The 22,851-nt window shown below is 40.0% G+C and overlaps 1 protein-coding gene across 2 annotated transcripts; it reads left to right on the top strand.

The window, feature by feature from the left end:
- The first annotated feature begins 231 nt into the window (after nt 1-231).
- rnf128b (ring finger protein 128b) lies at nt 232-19,064 on the top strand. Of its 2 annotated transcripts, none has more exons than XM_082178381.1 (7): nt 232-865; nt 11,115-11,362; nt 11,523-11,594; nt 11,703-11,785; nt 12,226-12,313; nt 12,406-12,535; nt 17,627-19,064. In XM_082178381.1, the coding sequence occupies exons 1-7, from the start codon at nt 394-396 to the stop codon at nt 17,752-17,754; spliced, it is 1,221 nt and encodes a 406-aa protein (XP_082034507.1). In that variant the 5' UTR covers nt 232-393; the 3' UTR covers nt 17,755-19,064. The 2 variants fall into 2 exon arrangements, with proteins under 2 accessions (XP_082034507.1, XP_082034506.1); XM_082178380.1 differs by having other exon boundaries at nt 318-865; nt 17,624-19,058.
- The last annotated feature ends 3,787 nt before the right edge of the window (nt 19,065-22,851 follow it).

Genomic DNA, 22,851 nt, shown 5'->3' with positions numbered 1-22,851 from the left:
TTTCACAAAACACATCGTTGTAGCCCCTGCCTTTCTTGATAGAAGGTGTTAGGGAAAAAAGTTTTTTTCCCCTCATGTTTGCTTCCAAAATGAGGAAGAATTAAAAAGAATACTACATTGCCACATTCAGATCACCTGAATAAAATTAAATTCAGGTCAAACACTAAGTAAGCTGATGTAAATTAGTGTTACAAATTCAAAAGGGTAAAACTGACCCTGAGTTCCACAGAGGGCTTAAAGTGGCAGCTGTTTCCCGAAAAGAAAATACTTAAGCCTAACCCTTTCAAGTGAATATTATCTTAACCAATGTCCAAGGTCCACTGTGATAAGAACACCTCCCTTGACGTAAAAACCATCTTATATTACCACCTAGAAGGCATCTGATTACTATTGATGACCACAGAGTATGCCAAGACACAGGAGTGTTTACCTGACGCAGTGAAAGCGAGGCTTAGAGCAATGCATGGACATGGCCATTCATGGATCTGGTTGACATTATTGGTTTTCCAGTACTGTTTCCAACAAAGTGCTTCCTTGATTTACTGGACTGCCTATGTTGAAGTTAGATACGTTGACGGAGGATCTAATGAAACTAAAAGCAGTGTATGTGAGTGTGGTGTGTTCGGAGCGCACTCATCCTTGGAATCAGTTTCTGGACTAATAGTGCTTCCAAATCGGGATCCTCTGGCATGCTCAGGGAACACTACTTTCACCGCAAGTCAACAGCCATGGATTGCCCTGATAAAAAAAGGAAACTGTACCTATTCACAGAAGGTGCAGGCTGCCAAGCAAGAAGGAGCCTCTGCTGTAGTTATTTACAATATAGATGGGACAGGCAATGCGACTAACCTTATGGCACATTCAGGTATGACAGTTTCTCTAATTGGCAAACCAAGACAATTTCATTTGTTTCAAAGCAGCTTTACAGAAAATACACATTGAGCAAGGCAAATGTAATTGTCTTACTTCATAAGATGTTTAGGTATAGTGGAGGGAAACACCTTAAAAAAGTGCTAATTAAACTTACTGAATTGGCTTATAAAACTGACTTACTCCTAGAGTAAAATTGTATTGCCTAAAAAATCTACTTTGTAGAATGTCTTAGGAGATATAAAATAAAATATAAAAAAAATGGCATTGCTTACATACAATAAGAAAATATTTGATACATAGTCAAGATGTTGACAAACAAAATACAAAATGACTAAGTTATAAACGTGCCATTATGCCAGTGATCTAAGAAAAAGAAAGGTTTTTAATGTTAATACTACTATTAGCCTACATTATTAATAGAAGTAAAAAGAGTACAACAATAAAAATTATATATTTAATTATATCAAAGTTATATTCTAAACATATATATATATATATATATATGATAAAAACAACCCGTTCCCACTCCCAAGGTGTCAAAACATTGCGTGTGACTATTAAGCCGCAAAAAGTACCTCTGGGTGTCACTGTCTTTGCTTTTAATTGCTTGCCTTATCTTTATAAACAATTGTGTATATCTTATCTTTTTAATTCTAATGAATATATTTGAGCACATAACCACAACACTACCCTAAACCTAACCACTTTTCAACAATATGAAACACATAACAGGCAGATAAAAATACAGTTATTGCAAAAAGGTGCTTAAAAATGTCTAAATATTGTAATGCAAATTAAATTATTTTGGCAGTTCAAATTGATAATCATACCCCAAACTAAAAGGTAAAATGGGTTAAGATGTTCTCTAGGGGAAAGGGTTAATTGATCTAATTTAGTCTAACTGTGACATTGTATTATTGTATTACACTGCCTTTTGTGGCTTTTTGACAATCAGGGATTTGTGGACACATTAATGTTTTGTTGAGTTTGTATGTTCTCCCGGTGAACTTTAATCTGGATACATGAAAATGGTGTTTCAAAATGCTCTCCATCCACACTAGCATTTTCTGTCCAAAGAAAATGTATTGTCCACGCTTAAAAAACTGTATTCTGCTGCCAGGCCAGTAGTTTGTGAGGTCACTTTGTAATAAAAAAATCGCCTATGTCATAATGATGAAATATACACCCATATACAGTTTCATGATGATAAAATTCTGATATAGGCCCTTGATGATATAGCAATCCTTCCGCATACCTTTATTGTCTTAAAAGTGCATTAAGCAGTTTGATGATAATTTAAAACTTTTTACACATTAAGAAACAAGTTGTGATTTTGTGAAGAGCCATCTAAATGATGTATAGGTAAAGGAACTAATTATTGTATAGACTGTTCTCTAAAGCTCAAAAGTATCAGTGTAATTAACGTAAAACTCAGATACGACCATACTAGGGCTTCCCCCAATAGTGGATTAAAACGACCAAGATTTTATTAGTGGGTTAGTCGCAGAAAAAAATTTAACTCCACAGGAAGTGTCAAAGTCACGTGAGGGACAGATCGTTAACAGCAATTTCTTGTGATAATTACAGTATGTCCGGCAGGAAATCCAAACGTCCGCCTATCATCCATCGACCTTAAAAATCATTTGAAACATATAAGTAGCAACTTTACATTCCTGCTCGCTCTAACGTTAACCTAGAAAAAGTTAGCGCTATTATTAGGCACATATCCAAGTGTTTGTGCAGAGAGTGGAAGCTGAAGTATAGTGCGCTTACGGTGCATTCACAGGGTGCTTCTCAATATCCCTCCTCGTCTCCTCCGTCCTCCATCCTATGACCCGGAAACCGATCGAGCTCAGCCATCTTGAAGGACATCTCAATTCTCTAATTGCACCGCAAGGCGGCGAGGATCGAGGAGTGGGGAGGCTTCCTGAGGAGTCATGAGCGAGGATACACAGGTGTATCCTATGCGGAAGAGTTTTATCGACTAAAACGTGACGCACCGCACGTATCAATTCTCCTCCCCCTTCACATCGGTCATAATCATTTTAATTTATACTTTACCTTTGCAGTTTATATAAACCACACATCTCACATATTTCAACAGGGTGTCTTAAATAAACAAACTTCAACAACATAAGGGCAGATCCTTTGAGCGCTGCTGATGATACTATGAAGTGACGCTCGAGTGATCAAGTATTCCAATGTATTAAAAAAAGCTTACATTCGATTCCTCCGTCCTCCTTTTCTTTCCTTGCTGCCTTCCCTCGCTTCCTACAGGGGGTGGAGCTGAGAAGCGAGGAATGGAAGCGAGGAAAGGTAACGAGGATGCACTATTAAGAATTGAAAAGCACCCACAGTCTGTGCCGAAGCTTGACGGAAGGTATTTCTGAAGCCTGCTGCTGACGCGACCATTATAGTGACAACACATTACTTCCAGTTTGGACTGCAACACGCTAAGGTATATGCATAAAGGCGATCTAATTGGCTGTCGCCTGCGTTGGCACTTGAAAAGTGACTCTACGCAACGGAACCCACAATTCAGTTCGGCAACGCATGACGTCATTCAAAGTAAATGAGAAGCGTTGGTGCAGACGCCCTGTGTGAATGCACTGTTACTGCATGACATGGAGGTGATCACCTGCATTTTTATTCTTAAAATAATTGTAATAAGAGTAATACATCATTCCAAACTGTAAAGGGTCTACACTGTAAAAATGAATACGAATGAATAAGCTAAATCTAATCAATAAAATTGAGGCAACAGATTACAAGCGATATTATTAATTAAATTTAACAAATTAGAATTGAGTAATAATTAACCAAATTAATTCCTTAAAAGTTAACCATTTAAAATGAGTAAAATTTACAATTTTTTTTAAACAAAAATATCGGAATAACAGACTGACGTCAAAGATGAATTAAGAACTCTTTTTTTTTTTGCCAACATTGAAGACACCTGATGTTAACAAGCAGAATCACTGAAGGAGAAAACCGTAATTGGTATGTTACCATTATGGTGATCAGTGTGTGTTTTAGTTGGGCTCTTGACCTTTAAATCATTAACTTCAGATTTTGTTTTGCTGCTATACGTGAGTTATAACAGCCAGATGAACAAATAGAAAAGGTGATCTGATGGTGTTGGTTGTGTTTTAACATAATCATTATTTCACAATCACTTGACCTGAATCACTGAACTCATATAGAGCCCAATTTAGGTTTACTTTATTAATTATAGCAGCACTGTCCTTGTACAGCAATAATGTTTTAAACTTTTACAATGTAATCCAAAGAATTTTTTAAACGTGTCTCAAATACAAAAAAAATCTTTTTTTGTTTTGATTTAGCCTTTAGACACACAGACATCAAGATTCAGCCTGTGAATCTCAACAATGGTGACAATAATAAAGTATGTTGCAGTGCATTCTGGGTGCCACCAATCAAAACTCATTCATGGCTCCCATCATGTATTGCTGCATGAATAAATAATCAGCTTGTGTTCAGAGTTGATCTGTTTGTCACCATTGTTGAGATTCATACTCTAATTCTTGATGTCTGTGTGTGCCAACATAAAATAATTTTTGAAGTTTTCTTTTTATTGATTTGATCATTTGGTTTCATTGAAAACGTTAAAAATGTAATGTTGTGCAAGAACAGTGCTGCTTTAATTAATAAAGTAAACCTAATTCAGAAATTGGGCTCTATTTGAGTTCAGTGATTCAGGTCAAATGATTGTGAAATAACATAACCAACACCATCAGATCACCTTTTCTATTTGTTCATCTGGCTGTTATAACTCACGTGCAGCAGCAAAACAAAATCTAAAGTTAATGATTTAAGGGTCAAGAGCCCAACTAAAACACACACTGATCACCATAATGGTAACATACCAATTACGGTTTTCTCCTTCAGTGATTCTGCTTGTTAACATCAGGCGTCTTCAATGTTGGCAATTAAAAAAAAGAGTTCTTAATTCATCTTTGACGTCAGTCTGATATTCTGATATTTTTGTTTAAAAAAATGTGTACATTTTACTCATTTTAAATGGTTAACTTTTAAGGAATTAATTTGGTTAATTATTACTCAATTCTAATTAGTTAAATTTAATTAATAATATTGCTTGTAATCTGTAGCCTCAATTTTATTGATTAGATTTAGCATATTCATTCGTATTCATTTTTACAGTGACTTATTTGTGTACACCCACACTAACAACACATTTGTGTTTTTGTAAAATAAAGAAAACAAACAGGATGCGCTTTCTACCATCTCGATCTCCCTGAACTGCAGTGCGTCACATAAATGAACTGAAGCCGTTTTACTTGGAAATACGTCACAACAGGGAAGACACAAATTTAAAGTACATGAAGAACAACGCTTACACTAGCAAAAAAAATTTATAAATAAATTGAATGCCCCTTTAATATATAATAACAAAGAAATCAAGGTATTTTAACATGCTTTAGTTTTTGATGCCTTCAGAGAGAGAACGTGTTTAAAATGAAGAGTTTTGTTTTTATAATCATTGCATGACTAAAACCTGTTAAGGTGATCATAACCTGACCATATACAGTCAAGTGATCCCTTTGGAAGCATGTCATTTAAATACAGTCAGTGTTTGTACCCAACTGTTTCTCAGGTCTGAAAGTTATGAAAGGGTTTGAAATTTTAACTGACTTAACTTTTTATTTGTACAGTACATATATGGCACTGTAAAATTTTATGATCAGTAGAGACCATAAGAATGTTTTTATGACTCACTCAGATAATTATGTTTTCTGAAGTTCATGAGTTCATACTGTAAATTCTAGTTCCTTCCCTGAACTGTAAAATCCAATTGTTCTATAATATGTTGAAACTTTGTGTTTGACTTGACAGTTATCTGACAGCAAGATATTTGGATAACAAGTGATTCTATGAATAGCGGAAGACTGGCAGAGACAGTTAAACAAAGTGGAAAAGGGTGGCTCTCGCGTATGATACGAGAATCTTGACCAATGACGTATCAGAGTCCATATAAGCTTCCGTTTACATCATATACTGTCTCTGCAGTCATTCTCGTCAGTTTGAGTGACCAGAGACTCTGGCGGTCTGCCACTATTCATAGAGCCAGGTTTACATCAGTGAGCAACATTCTAATTCATAGTTCCAGACCTCCAGATGCGGTTTAACATAGTGGAAGCTGTAAACCACCAATTCACAAGGACTGAGCTCTGAACACTGTCCATAAACACAGCAGAGCTAACTAAAGAAGTCGCAATAGCACAAGTAGAATGGAATTTCATGGGTATTGGAGCTGGACTACCTATCAAGCGATAAGCATTGGAAATGGTGTCTACCACTCAGTGAGATAGCTGCTGCTTATAGACACGGATGAAACCCCTGACAGTGGCCAATATAGACAAACAACTGGTCGATGGTGCGCCACAATGCCCTTGTTGACAAATATTGCTGCAACACTCGTACTGGACACAGTTCTGGATTAGGAGTGTTGTCCGAAACACTGAAAATCGAATAGGATGGTTATCAAACTGTGTTGTGTTGATAACACCTTAGGCTGAAAAGCTGGGTTTGGCCAATGCATAACGTCATAATCCTCAGGTCCCCAGCTAAGGCATTGAGCATTCACTGAGATATGTATAAGAAGGACGTGCGGGTGGCCAAAAATGAGAACGAGCCCCTCCAGCTCTTGACAGGGGGGCTTTGGGATGCATCGGCTGACGTGGTGATCTATAAGATTGCCCTTGTTCGTGCTGCAGCGAAGCTGTCTGATAGGCAGCTGTTAAGGCCCATAACCAAATCATATAGCTCATTTGATTTTATAGAAATTAGTAATGGATATGGGTCGAACATATAAATCAATCGCAGACACTTGAAACTTAAGCCATCAAACACTGCTCAGTGTAAGAAAAAACTTCTCAATCAATGATTGAGAAGCAGCCAGTGAGACAGTATCCAGATCCTCTTGAGAAAAGCTAATTGATGGTTCATAGTGAGGTAGGCATACATATAATACATGCATACATTACTGTCATCAACTCCTTTTCTGGAGGCTGGAACAGCACCCACTAGTTAAGCCGAGAGATTCTGGACTGTACTTGTAAGCTCAGCCACCTGGTGGGCTAGAAGAGCTGAAGAAGCATTCTTCTTCTTTGGAAGTTCCTCAGTCCTTCCTGCTGATTGCTTGCTGTTGCGCAGCCGAGCTGAGAAAGCAGTTTGAGGGGAAACACCCCAAAATTCAAGGTCCAATCCTATGAGTCCTTTTTTTCTCAATTCTCTTGACATAATGCTACACTCAGGACCAGGATCTCTTAGAGACTCCTGGAGGAGGTCAATACCCAAACAGGTAGGACATTGGGTGTTGGAATCAATCAAGTTCATGGGCCCAGAGCAGATAGAGTAGTATAAATAATAAAGGGAGTAAACTGCATTTAATGGGGACATTTAGCTAACAAGCTCTTCATCAGTCACCAAACACTCTGGAAACCAATGAGTGCTATTATATTTAAACACAATAAATATTGCTAAACACAGCAGAACAGGGCTCCTTAAATCCAGCCCTAGATGGCCACTGTCCTGCAGAGTTTAGTTCAGACCCTAATCAAACTCTCCTATCTGCAATTTTCTAGTAACTCTGAAGACATTGATTAGCTTGTTGATTAGGGTTTGAACTAAACTCTGCAGGGCAGTGGCCCTCTAGGACTGGATTTAAGGAACCCTGTTCTACTGTGTTTAGCAAATATTTATTGTGTTTAAATCTAAGAGCACTCATTAGCCGCGTTTCCACTGTCGGGCCAGGGCCGGGCCGTGCTAGTGCGTGCCAGGGCCAGTCGCGTTTCCACTGTCACTTCCGGGGCTTGATCGGGGCTTACTCGGGGCCAACGGCCAGGATTTCTGGCCCGTCGAATACCTTGGGCCAGCTCGGGCTAGAGGAGTGGTTACGAACAGAGGCGGAGTTCACCTGTGTTGGGAGACGGCAGCGCCGGATGATTCTGTCAGCATTAAAGACTTTTAAAATAATTTAACTCGCGTTCATGTTTGAATGCCTTGTGTTTGTGATGCAAAAGACTATGCGCGCTAACCATTACCATAGTAACGCTTGAAGATACGCATAGTAAAAAAACATAGTGAACGCTTGAAGAAATCAGACCAATCATAAAGGCTATCACAGTCATGTTTTTATTTTATCTGTCAGTAGCCTACGTCTCGTCTCTTTATACCGGACTATCATAAAATAAAGCAACTTTTTTTTCGGGAGCTTCCTCTGTTTCGAGAGAGTCGAGAGAGTGCTAAAGTTCCTCAGGTCGTATTTTTGGTGGCATATATTTGTAGAAATTATCATTCTTTCTAAATGTGATGTAACTATGTCCTGTAACTACCAGATAAACAGTGACAGACGCGACTGAAGAAGTAAGTGTGTCCTCTTTCTTTTGTGAAATAGACCTAACGGTAATTTATTTCTGAGTGACTAATGTGCAATTTTGACATAAATTAATTCATTATGATCAATGTATCACTTTTTATTGTAAACCTGTGGTAAAACATCGATGCTTGGGTTTTAAATATTCAAGTAAACAACAAAAATGCCAGCAAACGGCCGCTTTTATCATGTTTGTTTTCAACGCTGTTTCCAGTGATTTCTGATTAGTTTTCTGATAAAACTTCCATTTGTTGGTGAATGGGTTAGTGTGACGTTATTCCAGAAAGGCGTGTTACGGGCGTGTTTTAGTGAAGCGCTGTGGAGCTTCTGGCCCGACAGTGGAAACGCAGGCCCGGTGCTATTAGCCGAGGCTATTAGCCCAGCACGGCCCGTTTATAGCCCTGGCTCGCACTGGCCCGACAGTGGAAACGCGGCTATTGGTTTTAAAGAGTGTTTGGTGTTTGAGGAACCCTGCAGTAGAATGATTATCAGAAACCTGGTTAACCGATGAGCTCTATACTACTCACCTGAATATCACTGGAGATCCTTTTGATAACCCTGGATAACCAATGGGCCCTCAAGTCAGATAAAACTTGCACAGCCCCCTTCCACAGCCAATACCCCTCTGTCCTCCTTTTCTTCGCTAACCGAGGAAGAAGTATCTACACTTCTCCTCTCCAGTCACCCTACCACCTGCACGCTTGACCCCATCCCCTCACACCTTCTACAAGCCATCTCTCCCACACTTCTACCATCACTCACACACATCATCAACTCATCCCTCCACACTGGCACCTTCCCTACAGCATTCAAGCAGGCTCGGGTTACTCCACTGCTCAAAAAACCAACGCTAAACACATCATTGGTAGAGAATTACAGACCTATCTCTCTCCTACCATTCATTGCGAAGACACTTGAAAGAGCTGTCTTCAACCAACTAACATCCTTCTTGTCTCTAAACAACCAGCTGGATGTCAACCAATCTGGCTTCAAGAAAGGACATTCAACTGAGACTGCATTACTGTCAGTCACAGAAGCCCTACGGATCGCAAAAGCTGCTTCCAAATCTTCAGTCCTCATTCTCCTGGATCTGTCTGCTGCCTTCGACACGGTGAATCATCAGATCCTTCTGTCCACCCTCTCATCACTGGGCATCACAGGAACTTCACTCCACTGGTTTGAGTCCTATCTCACAGGTAGGTCCTTCAAGGTCGCATGGAGAGGCGAGGTATCCAGAGCACATCAGCTGACCACAGGGGTTCCCCAGGGTTCAGTTCTTGGTCCCCTCCTCTTCTCCATCTACACCACATCACTGGGACACATCATACAGGCACACGGTTTTTCCTACCACTGCTATGCTGATGACACACAGCTCTTCCTCTCCTTTCAACCAGATGATCCCACAGTAGCTGCACGGGTCTCAAGCTGTCTGGCGGACATCTCCACATGGATGAAGGAACACCACCTGCAGCTCAACCTGGCAAAGACTGAGCTTCTCGTCCTCCCTGCCAATCCGTCTCTACAGCACGACTTCACCATCCAGCTAGAATCATCATTAATCACCCCATCAAGATCGGTCAGAAATCTTGGAGTAACGTTTGATGACCAGCTGACCTTCACAGATCACATTTCAAAGACAGCTCGATCATGCAGGTTTGCACTGCACAACATCAGGAAGATCAGGCCTTTCCTAACTGAGCATGCAACACAACTTATCGTCCAGGCCCTGGTCATCTCTAGGCTTGACTACTGCAATGCCCTTCTGGCTGGACTCCCAGCATGTGCGACCAAACCCCTACAGATGATCCAGAATGCTGCAGCTCGTCTTGTCTTCAACGAGCCCAAGAGGGCCCACGTCACTGACGCTTGCTTACAGAACTATCACAGGCTCAGCTCCCTCCTACTTTCACTCACTCCTACGAGTCTACATCCCTACCAGACACCTACGATCGGTCAGCGAGCGACGTCTCGTGGTTCCATCACAGAAAGCCACAAAATCACTTTCCAGAACATTCTCATTTACAGTTCCATGCTGGTGGAACGCTCTCCCCACCCTCATCCGGAATGCAGAATCCCTGACAACATTCAAAAAACAGCTGAAAACCAATCTCTTCCGTGAGCACTTAACCTTATAGAAAAAAAAAAAAAAAAAAAAAAAAACCTTTCCCTTTGAAACATCACTTATCAGGCTTATGCTACTCTGAATAATACCTGAACTTCGTATTTTGAGCACTTCCTGCGTTGTTGTTGCTTTTGCCTCTTTATGATGACTCGCTGAACTTAGTCCTAATTTGTAAGTCGCTTTGGATAAGGGCGTCTGCTAAATGACTAAATGTAAATGTAAATGTAAAATCCTTACCTGAACCCCCATCAGGATCAGGTGCAAACCCAGTGATATATTCATTCAAAAGTTAAGCTTTAAAGTTTGAAATGTGTCGAGACACAGTTATAGAAGGGAGCTAACACCAGCCCAAAGTGTATGCTCGAACGAGATCTCTCCGCGAGAAAGTCAAAGAGACAGACCATGATGTAAATGAAAGCTTATATGGACTCTACTATGTCATTGGTCAAGGTCACATGTGACTGAATCGATATGAGATCCTCTTATCATACATGAGCATATGACCCTTTTCGACTTTTTATGTTTATCCGTCTTTGGCATTCTGGAACTATGAAATAGAACTGCTGCTGCAATTCAACTGATGGAAATTTGTCCAATCGATGGATAACTATATTCCCTGTAATCCAGTAATATTTTGGGATGCTATGCTGTTGATCTCCAAAATAACCAGTCAAGGTTAATGTTAGTATTTTATTTCCACAGATGCTGATGACATAGTTGCCATCATGGTTGGCAATTTTCTAGGCACAGAAATCATTAACCTGATCAAGAATGGCTCAGACGTCTATATAGCAATTGCTGTAGCCAATGCACATGGCCTGTGGCCCAGTGCTACATGGGCATATGCACTGTCTTTCACCTTCATTGGAATAACAGCCATCACTTTGTTCTACTTCGCTTTCCTGTTTATCAAACGCATGTACATAAACCGACAACTTCGTATGCAACAGGTAAAGTATTCAGTTAAGGTTAAGTTCACTGTAGGAGTCAAATCTACTAAAAAATTTTGTATATTCAATATAAAATACTCAGATATATTCCAGACTATCCAAAATCTATTAAGGATTTTTTTCTATTGCTAATTCTGTTCTGTCATTCATTTCTGTGCAGAGGGAGATGAAAAAAGTGACTGAAAAAGCAATTGCAAAGTTACAAGTGCGGACTCTGCGGACAGGTGACCCGGTATTGTCCCATTGCTAAATCCTAAAATAAATAAATGAGTTCGGTAAAATAAATTCAGAGAGCATTTAAACTGCAGTGAGTAAAAGCATCATGCCTGTGTGTCTGTAGGAGGTTGAATCAGAGGACACGAGCTGTGTGGTGTGCACTGACTCATTCACACATAATGAACAGGTCACAGTTCTACCCTGCAGGTGCAGTATGAGGAAATCCACTTATGATTTTAGTTCAACATTACAGACGTTTCTAACTTCAGAATAGTGTCAGCATAGTATGTTAATTACGATGCATTGGCTGAGACTATTTTGAAAGGTTTTATTCATCTTTATTTATTTTATCTATTGTAACTTGCTTATCTTAGAGCATTGAATATTATATCAAGCAGAGATTCTGTTGAATGAAAGTTCTGAGTTTTGTGCCCTGCACATACAAAGCATATTATTCAGAGAAGACATAAAACATAAAATATGTTGTCATGTTATAGAGGTATATGTATTTACATTTTTTGAGGTTCATTCAGAGAAGACAGTAGAACATAACATAAAAAAATTCTCACTTCACTTTTAACATAGTTGGTGGTTTTTTTGTAAATATGAAAGAAATGCATAATATTAAATACATTCTGTTTTTACAGACATTTATACCATAAGAAATGCATTGAGCCATGGCTCCTGGAACACCCCACCTGTCCCATGTGTAAATATAATATCCTCAAATCCAAGGTTGGTTTGCCAATACACACAGAACCATCTTTATTCAGACAGATGATGTTGCATTTACTAACATGAGATTCTTTGTTGCTGTTTGTGTTTAGATTGATGAGGAGGGAGATGAGCAGCCCTCATCATCACCATCAAACAACTCATTCTGCTTATCTACAGTAACGACAGTCACATCAGCAGACCAACACAACACATTAGACTCAAACATTCAAACTGCAGAAAGTGAGTAAAGGCTACCACAAAAACATTTGCTGTCCTTTAAATTGTGTTCCTCCATGATGTAGGTGTTACAAATGAACAACAAAACACTTTTCATTTTATTGCTGATGTTTTATCAGATTGCAGCTCAGCACTTTCAGAAGTTGACAAAAGTTTTTTTGTTTTTTTTATGCACATTAATATGTTACTTATTTTTTTACAGCACATATTTAGTTTTGGTGTATTATTATGCCAGTTCATACATTTAAATAGCCTACATGTTTATGATTTATAGATTTTACATATTTAATTAATGGGAAAAATACATAACGGTGTTTCATTGGTCTCTTGTATATTTTTACCTGCTGATTGGTTATTCAAAATTAAAGGGGTGGTATAATGCCCTTTTCACAAGATGTAAAATATATCTCTGATGTCCCCAGAGTGTGTATTTGAAGTTTTAGCTCAAAATACCCCACAGATATTTTTATATAGCATGTTAAAGATGAACTGAACTGAAAAAAAAAAAACATTGATAACGTGTTGTTTATGACAATTAAAAGTAAACTACACTAAAAAAAAATAATTAAAAATATCAATATAGCTTTTTTTTAAAGCAACACAAAAATTGCGTTTGTTAGTATAAGAACGCTGGCAATTCTGATGACGTCACTGGAATGGTAGGACCTGCGAAGGTATATGGCAGCTGCAACTGCAGGTCCTATACACACGAAAAAGAGTCATTTTGGTTACGCGTTTGAGCCTGTGAGGGACAGGCCAGTAGTACTGACTACCACCACAAGGAGAACGATCAGTTTCAGGCTTCACCTACAGTACAGGATCGTTTGGGGGGAGCAGCGCGCGCTGTATCGATTCGCCTCACTGATCAAGTGCAAAAGAAACTACGAGCATGCAACGCCGTTACGTTGTAAATTACACGAAATAAAAGTAATGCAGGTATGATCCAGATTGTATTTGCAATGTACATAGTCAATTATTAATGGAGCAATAGTGGTTCATGGTGTTATAAGAGGGAAATGTGGTGGGAGGTTGGAGGGCTGTAGTAGCCTGTCATGCACTCTCATTTATTGTATACAAGCACATTATGCATTTTATTAAATAGAGACTGCTTATATATGTCGTGTGCATTTAGAGAAAAATACTAAAACATGGTTGAGGTACTGTGCGTTTTAGAAAGTCGAGGCAGATAAATGGCAAATGTGATTGGACGAATTCATCCAATGGGATCGCTTGTTAAGTTAGCTGCACGCAAAATGTTAAAATCAAAATACTGCACAGATACCTCTTATGGACCTAGCAGCTAACGTTAGTTCTGCGAGTTGAACTCCCTGCATCAACAATGTTTCCTGACACGATGAACATCAGCTAGCTTCAGGGTGAGTAGAGAGGGACATTGGATTCTGTTTACAGACCTGCTGCGGTTTAGTTAGCTGCTAGTAAACGCGTTAAAATAGGGCCCTAACACTCAAACGAGTTAAAGGGACCATCAAAACAAAGTGAAACCGAAAAAAAATGTCATTGTTCAGTTGAAGTCAGTTTAGAGTTGATTCAGTTCCGTTATAAAGATCATCAATTATTAAATGAGTTCAATTCGGCTGTACAGCAGCTCTGTAGAAAACGTCTTGGTTTACGACTGTAATAACGGTTCCCTGAGAAGGGGAACGAGACACTGTGTCATGATGTTATTGCTCTGGGAATGCTTCTTGTGAACCAGTGTCTGAAGCGCATGTGTTAAACGGCAATCTTGATTGGCTACTGCCGTCAGGTTATGTCACAGGCACGCTGGCTTGCTATATAAGGGGTGCCTAGAGAACATGTCATTAGCTTCATGTTGTCTGAAGGAAGACACTACGGGAACGAAATAGCCACTGCTCCATACTGACAAAACGCCTGCCCACTGTGCAGTAAGTCTCTCAGCGAGCTCTTTGCAGTAGCCAAGATGCTGCCACACAACGCACCAGCTGACCAGAGAGCTTATCACGCACTGGTGCACTCAAGTCGACACCTCCAATATTACCCCTCGCCACCCTTGGTGGGGGAAGAGGTGGAGCACGGATGGCGATAGAGTGGTACTTGGTCAACCGAATAGCTTACAAGAGAGCTCGCAAGTACTTCCTGAAATAGATGGTGAGAGGATGAAGTGCCTCTGTAGCTTACACATCCTCCTTCTCTTCCCCAGTGAGCACATAAGGCCCTTCTAACCATGTGAAGCGTTAACTTGACCTTTCCCTGATAAGGGAGCTCAACCTGAAGAGACAACCAATGAGGTGGTGATAAGTGGAGAAGCGGGACTCAAGAAGCGCTACCAACTTCTTACCCAGCCTACCAGCATGCCTTCTGTAACAGTGGTCAGTGAAAAGTGGGACATGAGAGGCGGAATAGCCCATCTTCCCCTCTAAGTCCGTCAAAGATATAGAATTTAATAAATTAGCAATTTGCAACACTGGGGACACAATGGCTGATGAAGTGGGACGCAAGAAACAGAATAGCCCATCCTCCTTCAACTATGTCTAACTACCCTCATGCGAATATGAAAGGAGCATACACTTCTATCTCCGCATTTTTTTTCTTTTTTCTTTACAGAGAAGCGGCATGTGAAGAAGTCGGATGCAAGGAGCGGAATTGCCTGTACTTCTCACCAATATCCGCTAATGCATCACTATGAAATACATACTTCTACTTCTGATTGGCTCCAGTGAGCAGACAATGACTAAAGAAGTGGCATGCAAGAAGCAGAATAGCCCATCTTCTTTCAGCTACGTCTGGCAACCCTACATATGCGAACCAGTAAGGAGCATATGCTTTCATCTCCGTGATATTAAAGGAAAGGTGACATGAGGAAGTGGGACACGAAAAGCGGATTAGCCCATCTTCCCCAACTATGCCCTAAAACATAATACTTCTACTTTCTATTACATATATCGATGCAGAAAGAGTATATCACAGTTCCAGAAGGCAGTAAATGAAGAAGTGCAATACGAGAAGCGATATTTCCCATCTTCTCAGCTGATGTTATCTAAGCCTATGCGAGCTAGCCCATGTGCAGAAGGAGTAAACATGCTTCTTATCACTGTATAATCTCTGAAAAACTGTTTCATTCCCTGCTGCCTGAAAAAGAGTGCCCAGATCTCTTCGTCTAGCATTGCATTGTCATTAGAGCCACGGAGCGAGATACTGTTAGGGATCGATCAGTAATCACTAATCATTATAGTAAAAGTGTAGGGGAAGCAAACAACCTCGTCACCGTATCATAAGCGCAATCGGGTGTCTATTGTACATGAAATAGCATCCGACCCCCTACTGGGTAGTGACAGCAAAAAGATTACAATCGCCAATAACCTTGTATCGTTCCCCTGAACATAATGCAATGGCTGGGGATGGATGTAAAATAAACCTGTATACTGTATGTACTCTTTATTTGTGAAGAGACAGCAATATCATCCATCATTCATTTTAGAAGAAAACATTTTTAACTGTACCCAGAACCAACACAGACACCCCTGTCTTTTAATCTCTTTTTAAGGGAATGAATGCTTTCCCTTACACTCTTTCTCTTTTTTTAAACAACCTCTTGAACCCCAACACCCAGAAAGGGGTGGGGAGGGAAAAAAAGAAAAGGGAATTAAAAGAACAAGAGGATGAGAAAGAGACCGAAAAGGACTCTCAGCGTTTCGACCTCTCTTGCTTCTTGGAGTTGATTATCTCCCTGAGGTCCGTACCTGTTCTTGAGCCAGGTTGCCACCTGGATCCCCGACCTCTCTAAGGCGGAGCTCTAGTGGCCACACTCTCTTTCTGCTCCTGTCACCAACTGGACCCAGCGACAGGCTCAGAAGCGGGAACTGAAGGACAGGTCTAGCCTGCCTGTAGCGCTTTCCTGTTTGTCCACCATCCAGTCTAAGCTCAATCTGGCGGTGGCGTGGGTAGTAAATAGCGGGTAGTAATTATCACTTGTAGTAATTCCCTGTACGCGGTTGACGATGAGGAGGCTGGCTCATATAATACATCCGCCTCAACCCCCATCACGTCTAATTTCTCTGAACTAGAGTGGCCATGCAGCATACTCTCCGCCAAACCAGAAGCCGGAGAGCAGGCTTTCGGATTCGGCGCAAGAGACTCGGAACTGGCGACAGAGGATTGGGAAAGGGAATCTGCGAGCCCCACTATCCTAAACACTGCACTGCCTCGACAGCAGTGGGTCCTGGACCACGGGGCGCTAACACCAGGCTCCCTTTCCCCGTAAATAGAGCCAGTTGGGAACATGATATATCTCTCACATGGAGGCACACATTTTTTAAACCTGCGTTCACTCATTTTGTTTCCTTTCTTTTTCTTTGAGATACACATACACAAACAAGCGTATTCCTGAAGACAAAGAGGCTGATGACGTGTTCTCTGGTGCCCCTTAATATAGTCAGCCGGCGGGCCAGTGACGTCACCTGACGGCAGTATCCAATCAAGAAAGGCGTTTGGCACACGCCCTTCAGACACTGGTTCACGAGGAGCATTCCTATAGTGTCAAAACCATGCCTTTGAAAGGGAATAGTGATGTTATCATCCAGCTCAGTTCAGTTATCATCAAATAGTGCAGTGTTATAATCTTAACAAAGGACCTTGCCATTGTTTATAAAAGCTACTTAAATGTCCTAATCGAACTAAGGTCTAATCCTGGCTTAATCAAAGCCCTGTCTGTGAAACCAGGCCATAAAGTTTTACCAATCCAATATCTACATCTTATCTACTCAGCTGGAGACTCAGCAACACTTACTATTGAGTACTGATGCTTGGAACCAAGGACTGTGTGTGATACCAAACAGTAACCAAATGTAGAAAAAGACAATAAAATCAGAAATTAAAATTCCAGAAAAACATAAAATTCAGCAGTAACACTGAAACCATTGATTTGTAAAGGTAAAGGTAAAGGTAAAGGTATTCTGATCTACTGTGTCAGAATAATCAATAAATTAAACACAAGATATGAATACATAAATTCAGCAGTAACCTATGCCCTTTGTCATTATCAATGTCATGCTGGATTAATCTGTATATGGTGTATACTGATGGCTCATGGTTATTGATTTTTCTTTATGACAGCAGCTCTTGGACATCCATCAGACCGTGTGTATTATGACCCGGATATCCAGACACAACACATTTATGAGAACCAAGCATTTGAAGAAGAACCAGAGATAATGGAGCAGCAGGATATCAACAGCCAAGATTAATATACTATAACATATTTCAAATATTTCTACAGTTTGAATATCACAAACAGCCAAAAAAGTGTGTGAAATGTGTCAAAAAGAATCAAATACAAAAAAGAAGAAACTTAAAATGGGATGCTCAAATTGTGACAGACTATTTATTAATAACTGAGCACTGTTTAATTAATGTAGATTCTAATGAGTTTTAAGAAGAGACAGGTAAGAGTATAAAAACAAAAATAAAAAAGGGATTCATTACTGTGACAGCTTGCATACCTGTCATGAGCTCAATAAAGCTTGTTCACACACACAAACACACTCAAACACTGGCTAAGTAAATTTGAGAATAGAATGATGAAATTATAAAAATGACAAGTTCCTTTTTTTTCTCCAAAATATACTTTCTCTTTATCCTGCTCTTTCTCCCCCACACATAAATATATATTGAAACATTCACACAAAAAAACGCTTCAGCGCTGCCCCGTGACTGAAAAGCTACATGACTATTGAAGGCCAAATTATCTTTTGATGTTCTCAGTAATGTTTACTAGTGAGCCTTCCAATTAGAGATTTAATCTGTAATTAAATTTTTGCAAGCAAAATCCAGTTTTGGTGGTGACGCATTACAAGTAATTCGAGAAATGTAATTAGATTACTTTTTTTGTGCAGGTTGTTGGTTGTTGATTTTGTTTTTCTTCCATTGAGATGAGTTAACCTTGGATGATCGAACAGTGAGCTAGCATATTTGCACAGATGTCATAGTACTGTCCATTTCCCTGGAGTGTATTTCAACATCTTGATGCATCATGAGTTTATGGATACAGATAAGATATTACCACACACTGAACACTTTGGAAAGTTTGGGTGACAGTACTAAACTATAGTAAACTATTCTTTCTGTTGTTGATTGCACATTTGTACCCTGATTTAATTTTTGATGGTTCAATGTATTTCCTTCATCATATGCATGGTGTAGGTTGCTGTTTGAAACCTATCCCTAGATGATGCCATTCATTAATAAAAATAAAAACCTTATAAATATGACGATTGAGTGGAGAAGTATTATTGTTACTGCTCTCTGGTAGTCAAAAAAGATTATACACATTTACCGAGCAATTAGATGTGACCAAAATATAAATATGATGTTCAAGCAACTTAATGAATAAAGTAGATGTTTATACACCTTTAACTAGCCTGCTATGGATGACATACAGTTATTTATGCAGAGCAAAACTGAATCCTCTGTTGTTTCTTAAATGATTGAATCCTTTACTTGTGTATTCCAGAAAGCAGGTTATGCGACATAAGTAAACGGATAAACTCAGTGTTTGGTTCCAAAAACAGAAACATGGAGGTGCAGAAAATTTAGGTACTTTTTCTTTTTTCAATCTTTTTTATTTATTTGTTTTATTTTATTTTATTATTTATCTTTATCTTTTCATTGTTGATGTTGTGTATCTGTTTGTTTTGTATGTGGTGGTAATTTCCATGCTGCAGAACAAATTGTCCCTATAGAGAACAATAAAAGGTTAAAGTCTAAAGTCTAAAGCATTTGACCAGAAATAATGTGACTTTAAAGGAAACATTACTCTGCAGTAAAAACTTTGCTGTGCAGCAAAAACATTACTGTGCAGTGTGCGGTATAGGCTCTGAATTTTCCTGCAAAGGCTTACATGTCAAATAAAAAAAAACAAACACTTTAACTATTTTATGAATCATCACTAATTTAACCATGCATTACTATAGGGATCGGTAACCTACAGCAGACATGCATTGCACGGCAAGCATTGGTAAGGGGAGGGGTACTTACTGACATAGCAATTGTTACGGTCCTGTGCTGAAGTGCCCTTGAGAGCCACCAGAGGGCACTCCCTTGTTCATTGCCATTTTCATCTTGGACTTCATTACCCATAACCCTGTGGGCAAATCTGAATTTGAGATTTTAGTCAATGGACCCTTTTTACATTTCCAGGGTTCTCTGAAGCGGATGTCATAGTTTGGTAAACGTCTATAGTGGTGAACGGTAGACAATAGCAACTATAATTTTCATATTACCAATTGCTCCATTAGCAAAAGAAAAAAATACATGATAGCATCTCCATGACTCTCAAGTCAAGTCACCTTCATTTATATAGCACTTTTAACAATATAGATTGTTTCAAAGCAGCTTTACAGAGATAATAGGAAAGTAAAGTAACAGAGATTGTATTGGCTTTACAGCAGCTCTAGAATAAAGTTATTGTCCAATGTCCAGCTAAAGTTAGTTTTGATTGATTCACTTCGGTTGCAAAGATCATTAGTTATTAACATAGGGGCCGCTAACACGACACCGTTCAAATAGAAAACCCTTAATGCTCTCCGGCCTGCTCATGTATGATGTGCAATATAGGTTCCAAGGTGCAACCGTTGAAACATTTAGAAAAACGTTATCATCTCTGCGTAAACTTCAAAAACGCCAATCTGTGAAAACGCTGACGCCATACACATGCATTTTACGTGTTCAGGCTGTAGGTATGCACGTTTGAATATATATGTGCGCAGGCGCGTAGTCTTTTCTTTACAAATTGACTTCACCGAATTGCTTTTCTGGCCTTAAAAATTCATAATACAGAATTTTTTGTCGCTTCCGCGTATCCATGGGCATTGGAATCCGTGCAATTTTTTCTCTCCAAAAGAGAGAAAAAATATCAAGAGACTGATTACAGCAGTCAGAAGAGAGACAGATGTCATATTGTAACTGAGTGGGCACACATCCGATCTGAGGGGGTAATTCCACGTTTTGACCCCTTGTTCCACCGAACCTTCTTCTTCCTAAAGGATGACGAGAGCATCGGAACTGCCGTGCTGCACACGGGGGTGAACGACATGTTGCAACAGATGGAAGTTCGGAAGAGGGACTTCAGGAGCCTGATTGAGACAGTATGCAGCACATCACCCGCGACTAGGATCATTGTGTTCAGACTGCTTCTCATCTAGCGACGAGGACCTGAAAGGTTCAGTAGATTATTTGCTCTAAATGAATTGTTAATGTCCACCAGTACCACCAGCCCTGCACATTTTGTATGTCTCCCTCATCTATCACACCTGATTCAACTCATGCGCTCATTAGTAGAGACTGCAAGACCTGAAATGGGTTTGTCTGATATAGGGAGACATACAAAATGTGCAGGGCTGGTGTAATGAACAAAAACTGCTCTTTGTTAATAATTTGAATCTTCTCAGGGAACGACCTAGGCACTTTTGTGCTGATGGCCTGCACCCCAGAAGAATCGGAGCAGATCTCCTGTCGGACAACATCTCCAAGATGCTATGCACCATATGACTAGTAAGTCAAGCCTCAAATCACAGCCTTTGTTGTTCTACCCACTTAATTGATAGAAGTGTGTGAGTAGTTCATTCTATTGAGCCTGGCAATGGATGGAGCCTGGGGTACAGATACAAGTGGTGCCGGACCAGGTGGAGACCCCAGCGAAACCAACGGGACGATGGCTTTGGGCGGCATTGCCAGGCCCGGCAGTCCAAGTCGATCCCAATGACTGAGGCGGAGCCGGAGAACTGGAGGGAGTCAGCAGCGAGGGCAGAGCCCTGACAGGGTCTCCGGGATGGACCTGGCAGTGGGCTCAGGCTTTGAGATGGAGGTGGCCTCCCGCTGTAGCTCCGGGACAGTCATGTTGGCAGGTTCTGGCTCTGTGGGTGGAGGCGGCTCTCACGCGTAGGCTCAGGCGTCAGGGTCAGGTCCATGGTGGAAGATCTCTTGTGCATTCTGATCCTGTCTGGAGCGGGCAGAGAAATGGCTTCTGGTGATGATGGATATCTTGGGGAGTCGGAGTTAGTGATGCTGTCCTCCTAAGGAAGCATTTTTAAGTTTTAGGACGCAGCTGACATGTGTTCGACTCGTACCAGGAGAGCGATTCGAAAGCACACAAAACTTTTGGTCTATAATCGCTCTTGCGGTACTTTGATGTCATGCACCGATTGGTTTGCGCGGCGTCACATTAGGTCAAACACACCTAGATTTTAGATGAGGCCATCCATCACCATTAGATGAGGTGAATGATAGGTTTTATTAAAGAACTATAGTGCTGCAAGTCAAGAGTAGCGGATTCCCTAGGGTGCATCAGGTATGCAACAATATAAAGTAATATCGATTAAGTAAATTAATAGGCTGCTGGCAAAATCAGTAGCCTGGCCACCAGGTTTTTTCATTTCGTCCGCTGCTCCCAATGTGAGGTGACCAGATTTCTGAAATGGAAACCGTGGATATTTCCTATTTGAGTGGTCAAAATACCACTGAAATCTCATTTGTAATTATCTATTAATGAAAAAACGGGGACAGTACATCTTTGAATGTTTTTTTAATTGTTGTGGGTTCCCTATATTATTATTATTATTATTAACAATAATTATTATGATTTAGCTAGATTATTATGATTTTTGGTCTGGTTTTAATACAATTCACTGCAAAAACACAATGAAAACAGTTAAAGCTACAATATGTTTTTTTTTTGTTTTTTTTTTGCTGGGGGTCGCTAACCTCTTACAATAACAAAGGCATCGGTTGATGACGCATAAGCGGAATTATGGAACTTGTCGTCATGCCGAAGGATCTAATAATGTTTATGGATGAGTGAATACATTGACTCGCCATACGCGAGTCCTGCGGATATAAAGGAATGAGGACATTTCATTCTACAGAACTACACGCAAGTGCTGTATTACTACTCATACAGGTCAGTTTATTAGACGAATGAAACTTGTGAGGTAATGCAGCGCTTTTCACTTGGTCTACACCAGTGGTTCCCAAATCTGTCCTGGAGTACCCTCAACACTGCACGTTTTCTTTGTCTCCCTAATCAAACACATCTGATTCAACTCATCGGCTCATTATCACATGGGTTACACTAAACTGCATTTGAGTGCGTTGAAAGTTATAATGTTATTCTATGTGTTAGTTTGTCTGTATGAGACTAGCAGTAACCTAGATCAACATTAGAATAACATACTGATCATATTCTAACATTTCATCATGTTGAGCTATATAACACTGATTAGTTTTATGTACATTTGCTCACCTGTCTAATAAAGTACATGCAAGAGAGGTGTCTCTGTCAAGTCGAA

Source organism: Leuciscus leuciscus, assembly GCF_965113295.1.
Source record: "Leuciscus leuciscus genome assembly, chromosome: 8".
Classification (NCBI taxonomy): domain Eukaryota; kingdom Metazoa; phylum Chordata; class Actinopteri; order Cypriniformes; family Leuciscidae; genus Leuciscus; species Leuciscus leuciscus.
The sequence above is the reverse complement of the archived record's forward strand: the minus strand, read 5'-3'. Positions and strand labels throughout refer to the sequence as shown.

Excerpts from the sequence above, each read along its gene's own strand:
- rnf128b (XM_082178380.1), top strand. The coding sequence starts at position 394 with ATGACCACAGAGTATGCCAAGACACAGGAGTGTTTACCTGACGCAGTG. Across the intron at positions 11,786-12,225 it reads GTCACAGTTCTACCCTGCAG|ACATTTATACCATAAGAAAT; the intron begins GTGCAGTATGAG and ends CTGTTTTTACAG. Across the intron at positions 12,314-12,405 it reads ATAATATCCTCAAATCCAAG|ATTGATGAGGAGGGAGATGA; the intron begins GTTGGTTTGCCA and ends GTTTGTGTTTAG.